General features: G+C 42.3%; 1 protein-coding gene across 2 annotated transcripts in view; it reads left to right on the top strand.

The window, feature by feature from the left end:
* GGNBP2 (gametogenetin binding protein 2) overlaps window positions 1-19,041 on the top strand; it is a 52,565-nt gene that overhangs the window by 20,579 nt on the left and 12,945 nt on the right. The window contains exons 5-7 of one of the 2 annotated variants that reach the window (XM_011990237.1): window positions 3,679-3,792; window positions 15,542-15,745; window positions 16,797-16,971. In XM_011990237.1, the coding sequence (XP_011845627.1) occupies window positions 3,679-3,792; window positions 15,542-15,745; window positions 16,797-16,971 (493 nt within the window). Of the gene's footprint in view, window positions 1-3,678; window positions 3,793-15,541; window positions 15,752-16,796; window positions 16,972-19,041 lie in introns of both variants that reach the window. The other variant, XM_011990236.1, reaches the window with a different exon arrangement.

Genomic DNA, 19,041 nt, shown 5'->3' with positions numbered 1-19,041 from the left:
ATCTCCTGACCTCGTGATCCGCACGTCTCGGCCTCCCAAAGTGCTAGGATTACAGGCTTGAGCCACCACGCCCGGCCCTCTATTTTTTGTTTTTTCATCAGCTCATTCTTCCTTCTCAGATTTGTCAGTAACTTCAGATAATTTCTGACTCTAAATGCAGAGTACAGGCTAATTTTTCACATTATAGAATGACCTGTTGGCTGAAGGCATAGAGTGGTATGATATAGTAAGGAGCTTGCCTTCTGGTACTTCTTTTCTGTTAAGCATATTCTTTGTTGATGAACTGAAAAGCAAGTAGCCCAGCATCTTATGCATCTGCGCTCATTGCTGCCTTTCTTCAAAGACCAGTCCTTCCACTCTTGTTCTGCACTCCATCTCCTTTGTTTTCAATCACTTTGCTTATTCAGTTACCTACTTTAGTTAAATTTACATACAGCTCTGTTTTTCTATCTTTCAGCTTAAGAAACAAAACGAACCACAGATTTTACATCCCCTTCTAGCTACAGTTCCACTACATGGGAAGTCATATGTTTTGAAAGGCTGTTTGCTGAGTATGGAATCAGTGTGAATGGACTTAATTCATCTTAAGCAGTGTCTGTCTCTTTACTAAGGTAGCTTCAGTTATTCCCACAGGCCACATGGATAGCAGGCTAAGCAGTACAGTATGCTTATCCAAGGCTCCCTCTCCCTTGGATGGTCACCATTATTAAATGCTACTACTATTCTCCATTTTATGTATTTCCACTCCCCCTCCTACTGCTACGTCCCCACCCCCCATAACTTTTTAAATTTGTTTAGTCTATTTCCAGAGAAAGTATAATACAGTTGATTAGGTTTTAGCCTAATAAATAGCAACCTAGGTCAGCCTTTCTGAGAGTGTTCTCTCATCTATGCAAGTAAACCCAGGTTATTGTCTGTCTAGGAGTAAGTTTGAGATCTGGAAGAAGGATCTAGGCTGGAGTTGTAGGCCTGGAGTATCTTAGAGAATGTTATGGAAGATCACCTAAAGGGAAAGAGAGTAAAAGAATTCTGAGGAATTTAATGGTAGAAAAGAAATTAGTAAAGAAACCTGAGAAAGTAGCCAGATAGGTAGAAGGAAACCAAGGTGTAAAAGTGTTCCAAGGAAGTCTGATCAGCTGTGTTAAATGCTGCCAAGTCATCAAGGACCCAGAAGTGGACGTTGGATTTAGTAGCACTGAGATAATTGGTGATCTTGATGAGCCGAGCTAGTGATTGAGTGGAAGCAGAATCCAGGTTGCAGTGATGCAAAAGCGAATGCGATGTAAGGTTGTTATGGTTTAAGCGGTGCTTGGGAGCAGAACCGGAAAGTGGAAAGGTTATTTTTTTAGGAAGCTTGATCTTAAAGGAATAATAAACAGCATAAGGTCTGGAATGTTTTGAGATACAGATTTTTTTTATAGAGCTTTTTTCTTAAAAAAAAAAAAAATGCTTTCGCATTCTAATGATGTAATAATCATTCTTCAACTCTGATTTCTCTTTATGAACCTTCTCAATTATGAGAACTTGAGTTTGAGAGTTTTTCAGTTCTGGCAAATTATGCATTATACTAATCAAGTATAGTTAGTAAAAGAGGGGCTGGGCGCGGTGGCTCACATGGGTAATCCCAGCACTTTGGGGGGCCGATGCAGGCAGATCACGAGGTCAGGAGTTTGAGACCAGCCTGGCCAATATGATGAAACCCCGTCTCTACTAAAAATACAAAAATTAGCCAGGTGTGGTAGCACACACCTGTAGTCCCAGCTACTTGGGAGGCTGAGGCAGGAGAATCGCTTGAACCCGGGAGGCAGAGGTTGCAGTGAGCTGAGATCACACCACTGCACTCCAGCCTGGGCGACAGAGTGAGACTCTGTCTCAAAAAGGAAGTATCAGAGTTGAGAATAGAAGGATGCAGCATGGAAAGTGGAACAGATGTTTTTGTTGTCACAAATAAGGGGAGCTAAACCTTAGCTTGAGCCATTGTGAGAGAGAGTACAGAGCTGAATTGTGTGGATAACTTATATTTTGAGCAGAGGGTTGAGAAATACCCGTTTAGCTACATAGAGTAAGTTGAAAGTTCAGAGGTTTTTCCGTCTCTAGCATCCAAGTTGTAATGAATTTCTAGGACTGTACTGAGACCTGCAGAAGAACAGACAGGAGGCAGTTGTTCAGAGTCATGAAAGATCAAGAAGGCTGTCATTGAAAAGAATATAAACCCACATTTCCCTTGGAATGCCGGTCCAAGATAAATGTGCTGCAACAAGGCAAAATATGTGGCAATTTTCATACCGAAGTTGAACCCTGCTGGGGAGGGAGAGTGGGAAGTTTTTAGTAAGTTTGTTAAAAAAAAATTGTATAGGGCTGGGCGTGGTGGCTTACGCCTGTAATCCCAGCCCTTTGGAATGCCGAGGTGGGTGGATTGCTTGAGCTCAGGAGTTGGAGACCAGCCTGGGCAACATGACAAGACCCTGCTGTCTCTACTTAAAAAATACAATAAATAAATAAATAAATAAATAAATAAATAAATAAATAAATAAATAAGCAGGTGTGGTGATACACGCCTATGGTCCTAGCTATTCAGGAGGCTGAGGTGGGAGGATCACTTGAGCCCTGCAGGGGTGGGGTTGCACTGAGCCAAGATCATGCCACTGCATTCCAGCCTGAGTGACAAAGCAAGGGTCTGTCTCAAAAAAAAATTTGCCACATAGTTCTTACTAATTTAGGCTGTATAAAGTGTTCATCTTAGTGTACTATTTTTATTTTAGTACATTTAAAACTTATTCACTGTAATTAATCTATGACTTTCCCAACTACTTGTACATGTGAAGGTAGATAATAGTTTTGTTACCGTGGATTAGCTTTAAAACGGAGTGATTACAAAAAAAAAAATTGAGCTGGGCGTGGCGGCTCACACCTGTAATCCCAGTGCTTTGGGAGGCTGAGGTGGGAGAATGGCTTTTGAGGTCAGGGGTTTGAGACCAGCCTGGGCAACACAGCAGAGACCTCGTCTCTACAAAATAAAAGTTAAAAAAAAAAAAAAATTGATGATGATCTCATTAAGTAGATAAAAACTTTTTAGAATTTTCTATTTGTGGAAGATTGGTCTGTGTTTATAAGGGAAAATACTTGATAATTTTTTCAGTCATTTTAACTTGAGAACATTCCAACAATATTTGCTCATAGGATACTTAGTTTGTTAACCAGTTGCTGTCTTGATAACTACACATGTTGTTAAATTGTATCGGATAAACTTGATATCAAGCAGAAGTTTTTATATAAAGATATGAGCACACGTTTAAATGAACATTATATTAATATAATGAGTATGTAATCATATATAATTTGTAAACATGTTCTAATATCTTAATCATTAAAGTGTTCATGATTTTAATTTAGACTATAGAAATTATTTCTTCAGATTATCTCAGTGTCACTAAGCTTTGTACTATACTATACTACAGTGAAGGGAGCAGTAGCAGTGTCAGTTCAGAGAAGTTAAGTACAGATAAGAGAAGTAGTGAAGACCACAGGAAGGACAGCAAGTGTAGGATCATTTTCCATTATGGACCTTTCCAGGGAACAGCCAGGTAAAATCAAGCAATACTTTACTCTGTTTTTTTTTTTTTTAATGTTTTACCCTTCTATATTCTCCTTTTTCATTAATATTTGTTCTTTTTACAGAGGTTGTTGGATGGATGTATGGGAACTAATGTCCCAGGAATGCAGGGATGAAGTAGTTTTAATTGACTCAAGTTGTCTTTTAGAAACGCTAGAAACATATCTACGAAAACACAGGTAAGTCTGATGGTTGTTCCAGTTTAATGTGGAAGGTACCTTATCTGTCAGTCACCTAGAATGGCCTGTCACTGACCTCCTTTGTATAATAGCATTCTAGCCTTCCCTTTAATACTTGGCACTAGGCAGAGCTTAATGTTAGAGTAGGCAGTTCCTTTTTTTTTTTTTTTTGAGATGGAGTCTAGCTCTGTTGCCAGGCTGGAGTACAGTGGTGTAATCTTGGCTCACTGCAACCTCTGCCTCCCAGGTTCAAGAGATTCTCCTGCCTCAGCCTCTCAAGTAGCTGGGATTACAGGCAAATGCCGCCATGCCCAGCTAATTTTTGTATTTTTAGTAGAGATGGGGTTTCACTATGTTGGCCAGGATGGTCTCAGTCTCCTGACCTTGTGATCCGCCAACCTCAGCCTCCCAAAGTGCTGGAATTACATGCGTGAGCCACTGCGCCTGGCCAAGACAATTGCTTTATGGGATGACTCTCAGGGTTAGCCTTCTTGTGTTGAGCCAGCATCTCCTATTTTGTAATTTTTTTTTTCTTTTTCTTTTTGAGATGGTGTCTCGCTCTGTCACCCAGGCTGGAATGCAGTGGCGAGACCTCGGATCACTGCGGCCACAGCCTCCCGGGTTCCAACAATTCTCCTGCCTCAGCCTCCTGAGTAGCTGGGACTACATGCTCATGCCAGCACGCCCGGCTAAGTTTTGTATTTTTAGTAGAGACCAGGTTTTGCCATCTTGGTCAAGCTGGTCTCGAACTCCTGATCTCAGGTAATCCACCTGCCTCGACCTCCCAAAGTGCTGAGATTACAGGCATGAGCTGTGCCCAGCCTATGATAGCATTTTCAGTATTAAATTAGTAGCTTTTTACTTAATATTTGAAGTATTTCTTCTGTCATTGTCAGGACCCCAAAAGAGAGTTGGTATTCATGTGTTTCGTTACTGTAAAAGTAAGTTCAGATTTTTCTTTATAGAACACTACTTTTACAAAGGAATTTTCTTTTCTTTTCTTTTCTTTTTTAGACAGAGTCTTGCTCTGTCGCCAGGCTGGAACGCAGTGGCTCAATCTCGGCTCACTGTAACTGCCGACTCCCTGGTTCAAGAGATTCTCCTGTCTCAGCCTTCTGAATAGCTGGGATTACAGGCAAACGCCACCATGCCTGGCTAATTTTTTTTTTTTTTCTTTTTTTTTCTTTTTTTTGTATTTTTAGTAGAGACGGGGTTTCACCATGTTGGCCAGGATGGTCTCAATCTCCTGACTTGTGATCCGCCCTCCTCAGCCTCCCAAAGTGCTGGGATTACAGGTATGAGCCACTGCGCCTGGCCTACAAAGGAATTTTCTAAGTGTCATTAACATTTGGAAATTAATAAGGAGAATGCAGTAGAAAAGGAAACTGGTGAGCCAGACGTGTTGGCTCATGTCTGTAATCCCAGCACTTTGGGAGTCTGAGGCAGGTGGATCACCTGAGGTCAGGAGTTCGATACCAGCCTGGCCAACGTGGCAAAACTCCGTGTCTACTAAAAATGTAAAAGTTAGCCAGGCGTGGTGGCAAGCACCTGTAGTCCCAGCTACTCGGGAGGCTGAGGCAAGTGAATTGCTTGAAACCAGGAGGCAGAGGTTGCAGTGAGCCAAGATTGTGCCACTGCACTCTGACAAAGCAAGATTCCGTCTCAAAAAAAAAAAAAAAAGAAACTGGTAAGGGAGCCATCTAGAGATGGTGTTCTTGGGGCGATTCTACTGTTTAAATTTGTTACATGTTGTGTTTGTGGTTGTATGTCCTTTGACTTTGAGATACATATACTCAATTATTTTGGGAGTGCCTCTAAAAATCAAGTGAATGATAAAAACTGGTGTCATTACTTTATGTGGCAGTAAGCTAATGACTTCACCCGCATACCAAGTTTATTGGTGTTTTTCTTTTCTCAAAAGCTTTCTTTCTTTGCCTTTTTGGTGGATTATGCCCAAGAGAGTAGAGAATGTGCCACTTATTTGGAGTTTTGCAGGGACTATACAGACATAAAACATATAATCCTTCCTCTTTAAATATGAGTTGATCCAAAAGATAGTTTTTGTGGGTGATAAATGACAAGTTATTAGAGCGCATGTTTTGGAGTTTCCTATAATGGTTTTGTAGATTTTCCTATGTTTATGGTTAATGTTTTAGCATTTTTTGATGGATTTTAGTCCATTTTATAAATATCTTAATGGTAGTGAGAAAGTATGGTTGAGAGTGATTAATTAAAGCAGTGAGTGATGAATTTAGGGAGATTGTATTGCATCTGGATTCTACTAATTGTAGCTGTACAAGTTAGTTGACTTTTCTGCACCTCAATTTTTTTCTTCTTTAAAACAAACAGGCTGGGCATGGTGGCTCACACCTGTAGTTCCAGCACTTTGGGAGGCCAAGTCAGGTAGATGGTTTGAGCCCAGGAGTTTTAGACCAGCCTAGACAACATGGGAAAACCCCATCTCTACAACAAAGCAGAAAAATTAGCTGCCATGATGGCACAAACCTGTGGTCCTAGCTACTGGAGAGGCTGAGGTTAGAGTGTATCACTTGAGCCCAAGAGGTTGATGGTGCACCATAATCACAGTGGCCATGACTGTACCACTGTACTCCAGCTTGGGCAACAGAGTGAAACCCCATCTCAAAAATAATAAAAATTAAAATAAGATTAGCAGCTTGGCGCAGTGGCTCATGCCTCTAATCCCAGCACTTTGGGAGGCTGAGGTGGGTGGATCACCTGAGGTCAGGAGTTCCAGACCACCCTGGCCAAGATGGTGAAACCCCGACTCCACAAAAATTAGAAAAATTAGCTGGGCGTAGTGACGAGTGCCTGTAGTCCCAGCTACTCGGGAGGCTGAGGCAGGAGAATCGCTTGAACCTGAGAGGCAGAGGTTGCAGTGAGCCGAGATCGCACCATTGCACTCCAGCCTGGGTGGCAGAGCGAGACTCTGTCTCAAAAATAAATAAATAATCAAATTCGCAGAGTAGGGTAGGGGGTGTGGTTGGAGGGTGGTGTGCCTGTAGCCTGAGTTAATTGGAAGGCTAAGACAGGAGGATCTCTTGAGCCTAAGAGTTCGAGGTTATCGTGAGCTATGATTGTGCCACTGAACTCCCCCCTGGGCAACAGAGTGAGACCCTTGTCTCAAAAAAAAAGAAGACAAAAATAATGAGAGTACTGATCTTACAGGATTTATTGTAGGAGTAAATTAAATTTGTTGTGGGGATGATACATAGTAATGCTTGTTTAGAGCAGTACATGGCACATAGTTAAGCACATCAGAGAATGTTTGCATGACAGATTTGCAAGTCCTTATTCCTGTGTTTCCAGTTCTTATTGTAGGTACAATTTGAGTTTGGGGGGTATAATCAGTTTAAAATGATCTATAAATACCTAAATAATTTACCTTTTTGGTGGTATCTACTTTTTTTTTTTTTAAAAATTCATAATAAAGATTTGATATCACTATTCAGCCGGTTAAGAATTATGGTAGAGGCCGGGCATGGTGGCTCATGCCTGTAATCCTAGCACTTTGGGAGGCCGAGATGGGCAGATCACATGAGGCCAGGAGTTTGAGACCAGCCTGGCCAACATCGTGAAACCCCATCTCTACCGAAAATACATAAATTAGCCAGGCATGGTGCACTTCTGTAATCCCAGCTACTCAGGAGGCTAAGATATGAGAATTGCTAGAATCTGGGAGACAGAGGTTGCAGTGAGCCAAGATTGTGCCACTGCACTCCAGCCTAGGTGACAGAGTGAGATTACAGGTGTGTCACACCCAGCTAATTTTTTTATTTTTTATTTTTTTTTTGTTTATTTATTTATTTATTTATTTTTATTTTTTTTGAGACTGAGTCTCGCTCTGTCACCCAGGCTGGATTGCAGTGGCGCGAACTCAGTTCATTGCAAGCTCCACCTCCTGGGTTCACGCCATTCTCCTGCCTCAGCCTCCCAAGTAGCTGGGACTACAGGTGCCTGCCATCACGCCTGGCTAATTTGACTAAAAAAGTTTTATGGTAGAACTTTGTCAAATACTACACTTGATCTTAGTCAAAAGGCTGAGAAGTGATAGAACATCATTAGAAATGAGGTGTTAATAAACTGAAACCTCTGCCTTAAAGGTTTTTTAAGGCTGGGCATTGTGGCTCACACCTATAATTCCAACACTTTGGGAAGCCAAGGCAGAAGGATCACTTGAGTTCAGGAGTTCAATACCAGCTTGGGCAGCATAGGGAGACCCATTTATAAAGGCCAGGTGTGATGGCTCACTCCTGTAATCCCAGCACTTTGGGAGGCAGAGGTGGGTGGATCACGAGGTCAGGAGTTCGAGACCAGCTTGGCCAACATGGTGAAACCCCGTCTCTAGTAAAAATACAAAAATTAGCCGGGCTTGGTGATGTGTGCCTGTAATTCCAGCTACTCAGGAGGCTGCAGCAGGAGAATCACTTAACCTGAAAGGAGGAGGTTGCGGTGAGCCAGGATCACGCCATTGTGCTCCAGCCTAGGCTACAGAGCAAGACTCTGTCTCAAAAAAAAAAAACCACACAAAAAATAAATAGGCCAGGTGTGGTGGCTCACACCTGTAATCCCAGCACTTTGGGAGGCCGAAGTGGGCTGATCATGAGGTCAGGAGATCGAGACCATCCTGGCTAACATGGTGAAACCCCGTCTCTACTAACAATACAAAAAATTAGCTAGGTGTGGTGGCAGGTGCCTGTAGTCCCAGTTACTTGGGAGGCTGAGGTAGGAGAATGGCGTGAACCCAAGAGGCGGAGCTTGCAGTGAGCCGAGTTCGCGCCACTGCACTCCAGCCTGGGTGACAGAGCGAGACTGTCTCAAAAAAAATAAAAATAAAAATAAATAAACAAAATAAAAAAATTAGCTGGGTATGGTGACACGCCTGTAGTTTCACCTACTTGGGAGAATGAGGTGGGAGGATCACTTGAGCCCAGGAAGGCTGAGGCTGCAGTGAGCCGTGATCATGCAACTGCACCCCAGCCTGAGTGACAGAGCAAGACTCTGTCTCAAAAAAAAAAAAAAAAAACAAAATTTAAAAATTAGCTGGGTGTGGTGACACGCCTGTAGTTTCACCTACTCGGGAGAATGAGGTGGGAGGATCACTGGAGCCCAGGAAGGCTGAGGCTGCAGTGAGCCGTGATCATGCAACTGCACTTCAGCCTGGGTGACAGACTGAGCCTCTGTCTCAAAAAAAAAAAGATTTTAAAAATTCCTATGCAATGCTACTTTTGCAAATGGGAAAAAATCTCTTTTACAGCTTTTATATCCTATTTTTAATTTGCTATTTACTTACGCTTATGGTTGTACAATCAAACATATATTAAACTACTCTGAGAGTATAAAGCAGTAAAATAGGGGGAAAATATTTCAAGTTTTATTATTGTTCTCTTTGACATTTGACCATTTAATTACCTGAAAATGTGAACTTGCTGTTCATAACCTGAAAATGTGAAAGTATTTGTTGTTATTTCTGTGTCTGTTTTTTCTCTCCTAAGGGAGAGACTTTCTGTTCCACGTGTGTGTGTGTGTGTGTGTGTGTTTTAAAAGAATACAAAATGAGGCTAGGCACGGTGTCTCACAGTTCAGCATTTTGGGAGACTGAGGCAGGTGGATTGTTTGAGCCTAGGAGTTCAAGACTAGCCTGGGCAACATGGCAAAACCCTGTCTCTACACTGAATACAAAAATTAGCCATGCGTGGTGGCACACACCTGTAGTCCCAGGTACTCAGGTGGATGAGGCGGGGAGGATCACCTGAGCCTACTAGGTAGGTTGAGGCTATAGCCAGCCAAGAGTATGCCACTGCACTCCAGCCTGGGCAACAGAGTGAGACCCTGTCTCAAAAAATGTGAAACAGGCTGGGCGCGGTGACTCACGCCTGTAATCCCAGCACTTTGGGAGACCGAGGTGGGCGGATCACGAGGTCAGGAGATTGAGACCATCCTGGCTAACACAGTGAAACCCCGTCTCTTCTAAAAATAATTTTTAAAAAATTATCTGGGCGTGATGGCAGGCGCTTACAGTCCCAGCTACTCGTGAGACTGAGGCAGGAGAATGGCGTGAACCCAGGAGGTGTAGCTTGCAGTGAGCCAAGATTGCACCACTGCACTCAAACCTTGGCAACAGAGTGAGACTCCGTCTCAAAAAAAAAACAAAAAAAAACCATGAAACATAAATTTACCTTTTAAACAGTTTTTAAGTGTACATTGCAATATTGTTAACTATATGCACATTGTTGTACAACAAATCTCTAGAACTTTTTCATCTCAACTAAAACTGTACCCATTGAACAACACCTTTTTTCTCCCCTTACCCCTTAGCAACCACAATTCTTCTTTCTGAGTTTAATTATTTTAGATAGCTCATGTAATTGGAATAATATAGCACTTGAATTTTTGTGATTGGCTTATTTTACTTAGCCATTATCTAAGACAGTACTTAGATAATCTCTAAGATTCATCTGTGTTGTAGCCTATGACAGGATTCCCCCTTAAAAGCTGAATAATGTCACAATACTGTGACATTTAAAAATGGGCAGTGTCACAATATCTGTGACATTATTCACATTTCTTTTTTCTTTTTTCTTTTTTTTTTTGAGACGGAGTCGTGCTCTGTTGCCTAGGCAGGAGTACAGTGGCTTGATCTTGGCTCACTGCAACCTCCGCCTCCCGGGTTCAAGCGATTCTCCTGCCTCAGCCTCCTGAGTAGCTGGGATTACAGGCACGCACCACCATGCCCGGCTAATTTTTGTATTTTTAGTAGAAACAGGTTTCACCATGTTGGTCAAGCTGATCTCGAACTCCTGACCTCAAGTGATCCACTCGCCTGGGCCTCCCAAAGTGCTGGTATTACAGGTGTGAGCCACCACACCTGGCTATTCGCATTTCTTTATCCATTCATACATTGATGGACATTTAAGGTTGCTCTCACATTTTGCCTATTGTCAATAATGCTGCAATGAACATGAGTGTGTAAATATCTTTTCAAGATCCTGGTATCAGTTCTTTTGGATATATACCTAAAAGTGGGATTCCTGGATTGTGTGGTAGTTTTATTTTGAAGAACTTCCATACTGGTTTCCATAGCAGCTGTACCATCTTACATTCCTGCCAACAGTGCATAAGGGTTTCAATTTCTTCACATCCTCGATAACACTTGTTATTTGTTGTTGTTTTGATAGCGGTCATTCTAATTGGTTTAAGGTGATACCTCGTGTTTTTGATTTGCATTTTCCTGATGATAAGTGATGTTGAGCATCTTTTCATATGCTTGCTGGCCATTTGTATATCATCTTTGGAGAAATGTCTATTCATGCTTTGTCCATTTATTTATTTACTTTTAAATTATTTTATTTTTTTGAGATAGGGTCTTGCTCTGTTGCCCAGGCTGGAGTGAAGCGGCATGATCACAGCTGTGCCCATTTTTAAATTAGGCTATATTTTTGTGATTGAGTTATAGTGGTTCTTTATATTCTGGCTATTAACCTCTTATTCAATATATGGTTTGCAAATATTTTTTCCCATTCTTTGGGTTGCCTTTTTACTCTGTTGATCATCTTTGCTGTGCTGAAGTTTTTAAGTTTAATGTACAGTCATGTGCTACATGATGACATTTTGGTCAGTGATGGACCACATACATGACAGTGGGCCCATAAGATTATAATGGAGCATACTGCATATAGAAATCTGCTGTATGGCATTTCAGATCAAGTTGAGGAAATCATTAATATTCAGTAATAGTGTTGGGACATTTGGTTTTCCATGTGAAAAAAAAATATATATCACCTAGGTTTGTGTAAGTACACCCTGATGTTCACACAGCAATAAAATAGCTAACAATGCATTTCTCAGAATGTGTCCCATTGTTAAGTGACACGACTGTAGTATTTTTTTTTTCAGGCTTAATTCACTTTATTTTTCTTGTATAAAAACCACAACTGGAGCCTGGGTCCTCTGCATGGAGACTCTGGTGTGGGTCTTGACGAGGTGGTTAGTGAATCCCTGACAGGAAGACTTGATGAATGTATTCTCCTTCCAGAGGTCGGGAGTCAGATAGCTGTAGGTCTTAGAGATGGCATCTAAGGTGTCCTTGGTGTAGTTACCCAGGGTGGCAGTGCAGCCCCTGGCCGAGGTGTAGTTGTCATCAATACCAGCCATCGTGAGCAGCTTCTTGGGTACAGGCACTGAGACGATGCCAGTGCCCTGGGCGTAGGGATGAGGCGCACCAGCACAGAGCCGCAGTGTCCTGTCACCTTGCAAGGGACGGTGTGGGGTTTGCTGATCTTGTTCCCCCAGTAGCCTCTGCGCACAGGGACAATGGAGAGCTTGGCCAGGATGATGGCCCCGCGGATGGCCGTGGCCACCTCCTTGGAGCACTTAACACCCAGACCAACGTGGCCATTGTAGTCCACGATGGCAACAAACATCTTGACCCTGGTGCACTGGCCGGCGTGGGTCTGCTTCTTACACTGGCATAATTTTCAAAACCTCGTCCTTGAGAGAGGCAGGCCCCCAGGAAAAAGTTAGTGATCTCAGATTCCTTGATGGGCAGGGAGAAGAGGTAGATATCCTCCAGGGACTTGATCTTCATGTGCTTGACCAGGCGGCCCAGCTTGGTGATAGGCATCCACTCCTTATCCTCGGCCTTGCCTCCATGAGTTCCACGACCTCAGCCCCGGCCCCGGCCCCGGATGCCACTGCTGAAACCTCCACGGAAGCCACTACGTTTCCCCTTCCCAGGCTCCACCCTCGCTGGCTGCCACCAGCGTCATCTACCATTTGGTGTTTTCTCAGAGAAGCGTCTGTTTTTGTTGTGCATGTGTGCTTATGGTGTCATAGCCAAGAAATCATCACTTAGTCCAATGTCATGAAGATTTTCCCCTATGTTTTCTTCTGGGAGTTTTATGGTTTTCAGATGTTAACATTTAGGTTTTTAATCCATTTTGTGTTAATTTTTGTGTATTTTTTGCCCATATTTAAAACTTCAGTGAAATAAAATAATTTAACATTATTTGTCAGTATTATTGCCTCTGTTTACCAAGTGGACTTAGAGCCTCTAATTTAACATATATTCATTTTTTTATTTTTGAGATGGAGTTTTGCTTTTGTCACTCAGGCTGGAGTGCAATAGCATGATCTTGGCTCACTGCAACCTCTGCCTCCCGGGTTCAAGCAATTCTCATGCCTCAGCCTCCTGAGTAGCTAGGATTACAGGTGTGTGCCACCACACCCAGCTAATTTTTGTATTTTTAGTAGAAACGGGGTTTCACCATGTTGGCCGGGCTGGTCTCGAACTCCTGATGATCTACCCTCCTCGGCCTCCCAAAATGCTGGGATTACAGATGTGAGCCACTGTATCCAGTCCATATCTTCATTTTAAGAAATCGTTATCTGGCCGGGCGCGGTGGCTCACGCCTGTAATCCCAGCTCTCAGGGAGGCAGAGGCAGGAGGATAGCTTGAGCCCAGGAGTTCGAGACCTGCCTGGGTAATATAATGAGACCCTGTTCTCCGCAAAAAGGAAAGAAAAAAAAAAAGACCAAAAAAAAAAAATCGTTATCTACTGTTGGTCCAGCAAAATGTGTGTGCATGAAATAAAGACATGGCTATAGAAGGGTAAATACTATAGTAAGAAGTCTAGGCCGGGCGTGGTGGCTGACGCCTGTAATCCCAACACTTTGGGAGGCCGAGGCAGGTGAGTAACTTTGAGGTCAGAAGTTGAAGACCAGCCCGGCCAACATGATGAAACGCTGTCTGCACTGAAAACACACAAAAATCAGCTGGATATGGTGGTGGGCACCTGTAATCCCAGCTACTCAGGAGTCTGAGGCAGGAGAATTGCTTGAACCTGGGGAGCGGGAGTTGCAGTGAGCCGAGATCGCCCCACTGCACTCCAGCCTGGGTGACAGAGTGAAACTCCGTCTAAAAAACAAAACACGAAGAAGAGCGTAAATCAGAAGTATTAATAATAGGGACAACTGAAAAGTTTTTGTTTTGTTTTGTTTTGTTTTTTGAGACAGAGTTTCGCTCTTGTTGCGCAGGCTGGAGTACAGTGGTGTGATCTTGGCTGGCTGCAACCTCCGCCTACTGGGTTCAAGTGATTCTCCTTCCTCTGCCTCCAGAGTAGTGGGGATTACAGGCACGCGCTACCACGCCTGGCTAATTTTTGTATTTTACTAGAGACGGAGTTTCTCCATGTTGGTCAGGCTGGTCTCAAACTCCCGACCTCGGGTGATCCGCCTGCCTCGGCCTCCCGAAGAGCTGGGATTACAGGCGTGAGCTGCTACGCCTGGCCAGGTGAAAGGTTTTTAAGCTGAGACACAGATAATCAGATTTGTGCTAGAAAAATTATTTTGGTGTAAGAGATGCATCAATGCTAGGAAGAGTGGAAACAGGAAAGTCAGTTAAGAAGCTTTAAAAAAAAAAAAAAAAAAAAAAAGTATCTATATATAGTAGGCAACTTAAACCATGCCAGAGGTAATTGAAAATAGGGACCTACAGGAGAAATAAGAAAGAATGAATACTAGTTGGCCCTACCCTTAATAGGAAGACCTAGGGAGAAGTTGGAATTAACTCAGATTTCCAGCCTGGGTGACTTTGAATGGCTGTGAATGGCGATGTTCTTAACAGGGATTGAGAAGGAACATAGGAATAGAACAGTGTTACCCTTGGACAGTGAGTTTAAGGTGTTGCCTGTTGGACATCTGTCATGTCTTGTCACTTTTCAATATGGGTCTGGCCCTCAGGCAATAGCAGAGATTTGAATGGAGCTGTAGAGTCACAGATTATCTTTATAGACATGTTACTTGAAGCCATACGCATAGATGAGCTCATTTGGGAGATGAATTTAAATCAAAGAGATCAAAATTTCCTTGTTTCACCTAACTAATCTTCTTAGCCAGTTACTATTATTGTGAGCGTGGCTTTTTCACCTGACCAAGTTCTTCTTGTTCCAGGAATTAAAAGATTAAGAAAACAGGCTCTATTTCTTTCTGATTGATTGATATTTGGTTTCTAAAATAAATTTTCTTCTCTACATTCACAAACCCTTCTATACTTTTGTCACAGTATATACTATACACTTAAGTTTAAACCAGTTTCCATGTATGTTTTGTCTATATTATGTCTGTTATTGAGAAATAGGCATTTTTTAGAAGAATTTGGCATTTTGGAAATAATCAGAAAATTTAAAAATACGTGTACCGCTTTCTCATTCTTCTCCCGACCCCTACACCTACCCCTATCCTCAAATGCTTAGCTAGTGAAATATTAAAATGTTGTAATAGAAATTGGAGTCAAGGTCTACTGGCTGAAGAGACCATCTGTTTTCAGAGGCTGGAAGGAGAGAGAAAAAACCAATCAAGAGTCATTGGTTTGTTGCCTCTATTGTTTTATTTCTGACCTGTGCAAATAGCTTTTGAAGTGGAGACATGCTAGTTCTTGGCAACTAATACTTTCTGGGCATGCATTTTATGAAATCATAGGTATGTATCTGCCTCATTCTTTTAGGCTATGTGTTTCTCTAGTTTAAAAATCATTTGCCAGTGAAGATCTGTCTGTATTCATGCAATCCTTAAATTTGTATTTACCTTACATGCATGTGTTTTAAATGTGTGTATGGAGGCTTTTTTTGGATGCTGTAGATGGGAGAGAGTGCCATCATCTAGTATACTGTTATATGCCACATGAGATAATTGCACAGCCGGTTCTTAATTTTGAGGTTTTTCTTTTCAACAGGTTTTGCACTGATTGCAAAAATAAAGTCCTCCGAGCATACAATATCCTTATTGGTGAACTCGACTGCAGCAAAGAAAAGGGCTACTGTGCTGCACTTTATGAAGGCTTGCGGTGCTGTCCACATGAGCGACACATTCATGTTTGCTGTGAAACAGACTTCATTGCACATCTTTTGGGTCGTGCTGAGCCAGAGTTCGCAGGAGGGTATGAGTATGTAATTTGCTAGAATGGGCTATCTAGCGCTTTGCTTCATTTTATTACTGAAAGTTTATTTTCATCACCTTCTGCCTCAGTACATATGATGTATGTATAAATTAAAGTATGCCTGTAAAGATTTTGCTTCTCTTTAAAGTATGCATTTCTTAATTGACTGAAAATAGGGAAAAACTGTTCTCTGGTGTTTGGTTCAGTCCTCTGCTAGTTCTTGCTTGAAGGGAGGCAGGCTTTTTTGGCTTTCATTCTTATAGACTATCATTTTCATTTGAAAATGATTAGAAGGGATTTTTCTCCCTCTATCCATGCATTATCGTGTGTAAATTTTATTCACAATAATGGTTTTTGCGTGAGATCTTTGCAGTAGGGGATTAAGAAATGCCTTATTGAATGTAATTCATGAACTGTGTATTATATTATCATTACTACATAGAAACCTAAAGTATTATCTCTTTGTTGTAAAAATAAAATCAGATGATGATGTTCATAGAATAAATCAAATTCATTTCCTTTTCTGTTTAGGGTATCAACCCTCATTTGAGTGCCTACTTTCTGCTAGAATACAAAGGCCTTTTTTATCGCCAAAGTTCTGTGAACACTTGTAAAGACTAGCCTGGAGGACTCTTGCCCATGATTGAATCACTTTGGCATTGCCTTTCTCCATTCCCCCTCAAAACAAAAAACCAAATGAAGGAAAAAATGTTTTGCTATAATGGAAAGAAAAAGGAATTGTTGTGTCTACTGTGAGCTGGACACTTTCATGTGATTGCTTTGTGCCCTGAAACCCATCTCTTTAGAGCCAGTTCCTGAATTACTTTATTTTTAGCAATACGAGGACTAAGTTCTACTTGCATGTGTATTTCTCATTGGTTGTAGACATGCGTGCTTGTATATCTACATATACACGAGTGTAAATGTATAACTGTCTTGTTACTAGGTAAGCAAATTGTGTTTAAAACCTGAACTTGCAGCTATGTTATCCATCTTTCACTGTTTCAGTTAAAGATATTAGGAATTAATGTGTGATTATTCCCTTGTATAGGCGAAGAGAAAGGCATGCAAAGACAATAGATATAGCTCAAGAAGAAGTTCTGACCTGCTTGGGAATTCATCTTTATGAAAGACTGCATCGAATCTGGCAAAAACTACGGGCAGAAGAGCAGACGTGGCAGATGCTTTTCTATCTTGGTGTTGATGCTTTACGCAAGAGTTTTGAGGTAAGAACAGTGGGCTGTTCCAGTGTCTAAGATTGCTTAGTCACGTTACTGGACTGAATCTTTTTTTTTTTTTTTTGAGACGGAGTCTCGTTCTGTCGCCCAGGCTGGAGTGCAGTGGCCGGATCTCAGCTCACTGCAAGCTCCGCCTCCCGGGTTCATGCCATTCTCCTGCCTCAGCCTCCCGAGTAGCTGGGACTACAGGCGCCCGCCACTTCGCCTGGCTCATTTTTTGTATTTTTAGTAGAGACGGGGTTTCACCGTATTAGCCAGGATGGTCGCGATCTCCTGACCTCGTGATCCGCCCGTCTCGGCCTCCCAAAGTGCTGGGATTACAGGCTTTGAGCCACTGCGCCCGGCCCCTGGACTGAATCTTAATGTAAGCCACCAGTGCCTCAAAGGACTGTCCATCACTGATAGAGCTTCATGGCTTTGGCTGGATATCATTACATGGTTTTGGGTTGGAGTGGTGGTGGTCTGGGGAACTGGGATTTAGAAGAAGTTGATGGATTTTAAAAAATGTTTTTAATCCTGTTACTTTGCCAGCCTTGGTTTTTAGACTTTCTCAGAGTAGAAAACTGAAGATGTTTAACAAGATGCTGCTATGAAACGTAACTAGTGAGGCTGGGTGTGGTGGCTCACGCCTGTAATTCCAGCACTTTGGGAGGACAAGGCAGGCGGATCACCTGAGGTCAGAAGTTTGAGACCAGCCTGACCATTCATTTCATATGATGAAACCCCATCTCTACTAAAAATACAGAAATTAGCCGGGCGTGGTGGCATGTGCCTGTAATCCCAGCTACTCGGGAGGCTGAGACAGGAGAATTGCTTGAACCTGGGAGGTGGAGATTGCAGTGAGCCAAGATCACGCCATTGCACTCCAGCCTGGGCAACAAGAGTAAAACTCCGTCTCAAGAACAAAAAATGAATAAATAACTAGTGAAAAGTTAAATGCAGCCAAGGATTAAGCAGGAAATGTTAAAACCTTTAGTGAGTTTCGTTTTGCCTATTAATGTCCAATAGTATGAAGTAAATGCTGTGTGAATGCCATGGGATAAGAACTACTTTTTAGAAGCACACTGAAGGTGCTTTGTAATGCAAGTATTGGGTTCAATGCTTGTAAATTGCTAACTTTTTAAAAAATTTATTATCTATAGAGCATACGTTAAGCTGTTAAGTATTTTATATATACTAGAGCACAGTTGTAACCCTTTAAAAACTGGGTCATTGGTCCCTAATGAGAATAGGATGAAAAGTATAAATTCCAGAAGCCCATCCATGAACTTTTAAGTACCCGGTTCTGAGGAGTCTGAGGAGGTTTGTAGTAGTTGGTGAACACATTTCACATTTCTTATTCTTTTCTTTTTCTTTCTTTCTTTCTTTTTTTTTTTTAAGACAGAGTCTCGCTCTGTTGCTGAGTCTGGAGTGCAGTGGTGTAGTGGTGTGATCTCAGCTCACTGCAACCTCTGCCTCCCAGGTTCAAGCTATTCTCCTGCCTCAGCCTCCCAATTAGCTGGGATTATAGGCGTGCACCACCACGCCTGGCTAATTTTTTGTATTTTTAATAGAGACAGTGTTTCACCGAGTTAGCCAGGATGGTCCCTATCTCCTGACCCCGTAATTCAGCCACCTCAGCCTCCCAGAGTGCAGGGATTACAGGCATGAGCCACTGTGCCCAGCCTTGTGGCTAATTGTATTTTTAGTAGAGACGGGGCTTTCACCATGTTGGTCAGGCTGGTCTGGAACTCCTGGCCTCGTGATCCACCTGCCTTGGCCTCCCAAAGTGCTGGGTTACAGATGTGAGCTACCGTGCCCGGCTCGTTATTCTTTTTCTCTTTGTATTTTTGTGCCTTCAGAGCCTAGATCATCTAATCTGGTTAACTAGTTTTTTCATTGTATGAGGAAATGGTATGTTTACGTTTGCTCTGTTGAAATTCTTAAATTTATGCCAGGTATGGTGGCTCACGCCTGTAATCCTAGCATTTTGGGAGGCCAAGGTGGGCAGATCACGTAAGGCCAGGAGTTCGAGACCAGCCTGGCCATCATGGTGAAACTCTGTCTCTACTAAAAATA

Source organism: Mandrillus leucophaeus, unplaced genomic scaffold (genome assembly GCF_000951045.1).
Source record: "Mandrillus leucophaeus isolate KB7577 unplaced genomic scaffold, Mleu.le_1.0 Scaffold374, whole genome shotgun sequence".
In the NCBI taxonomy this organism is placed as follows: Eukaryota; Metazoa; Chordata; class Mammalia; order Primates; family Cercopithecidae; genus Mandrillus; species Mandrillus leucophaeus.
This window is presented reverse-complemented; position numbering and strand designations above follow the sequence as displayed.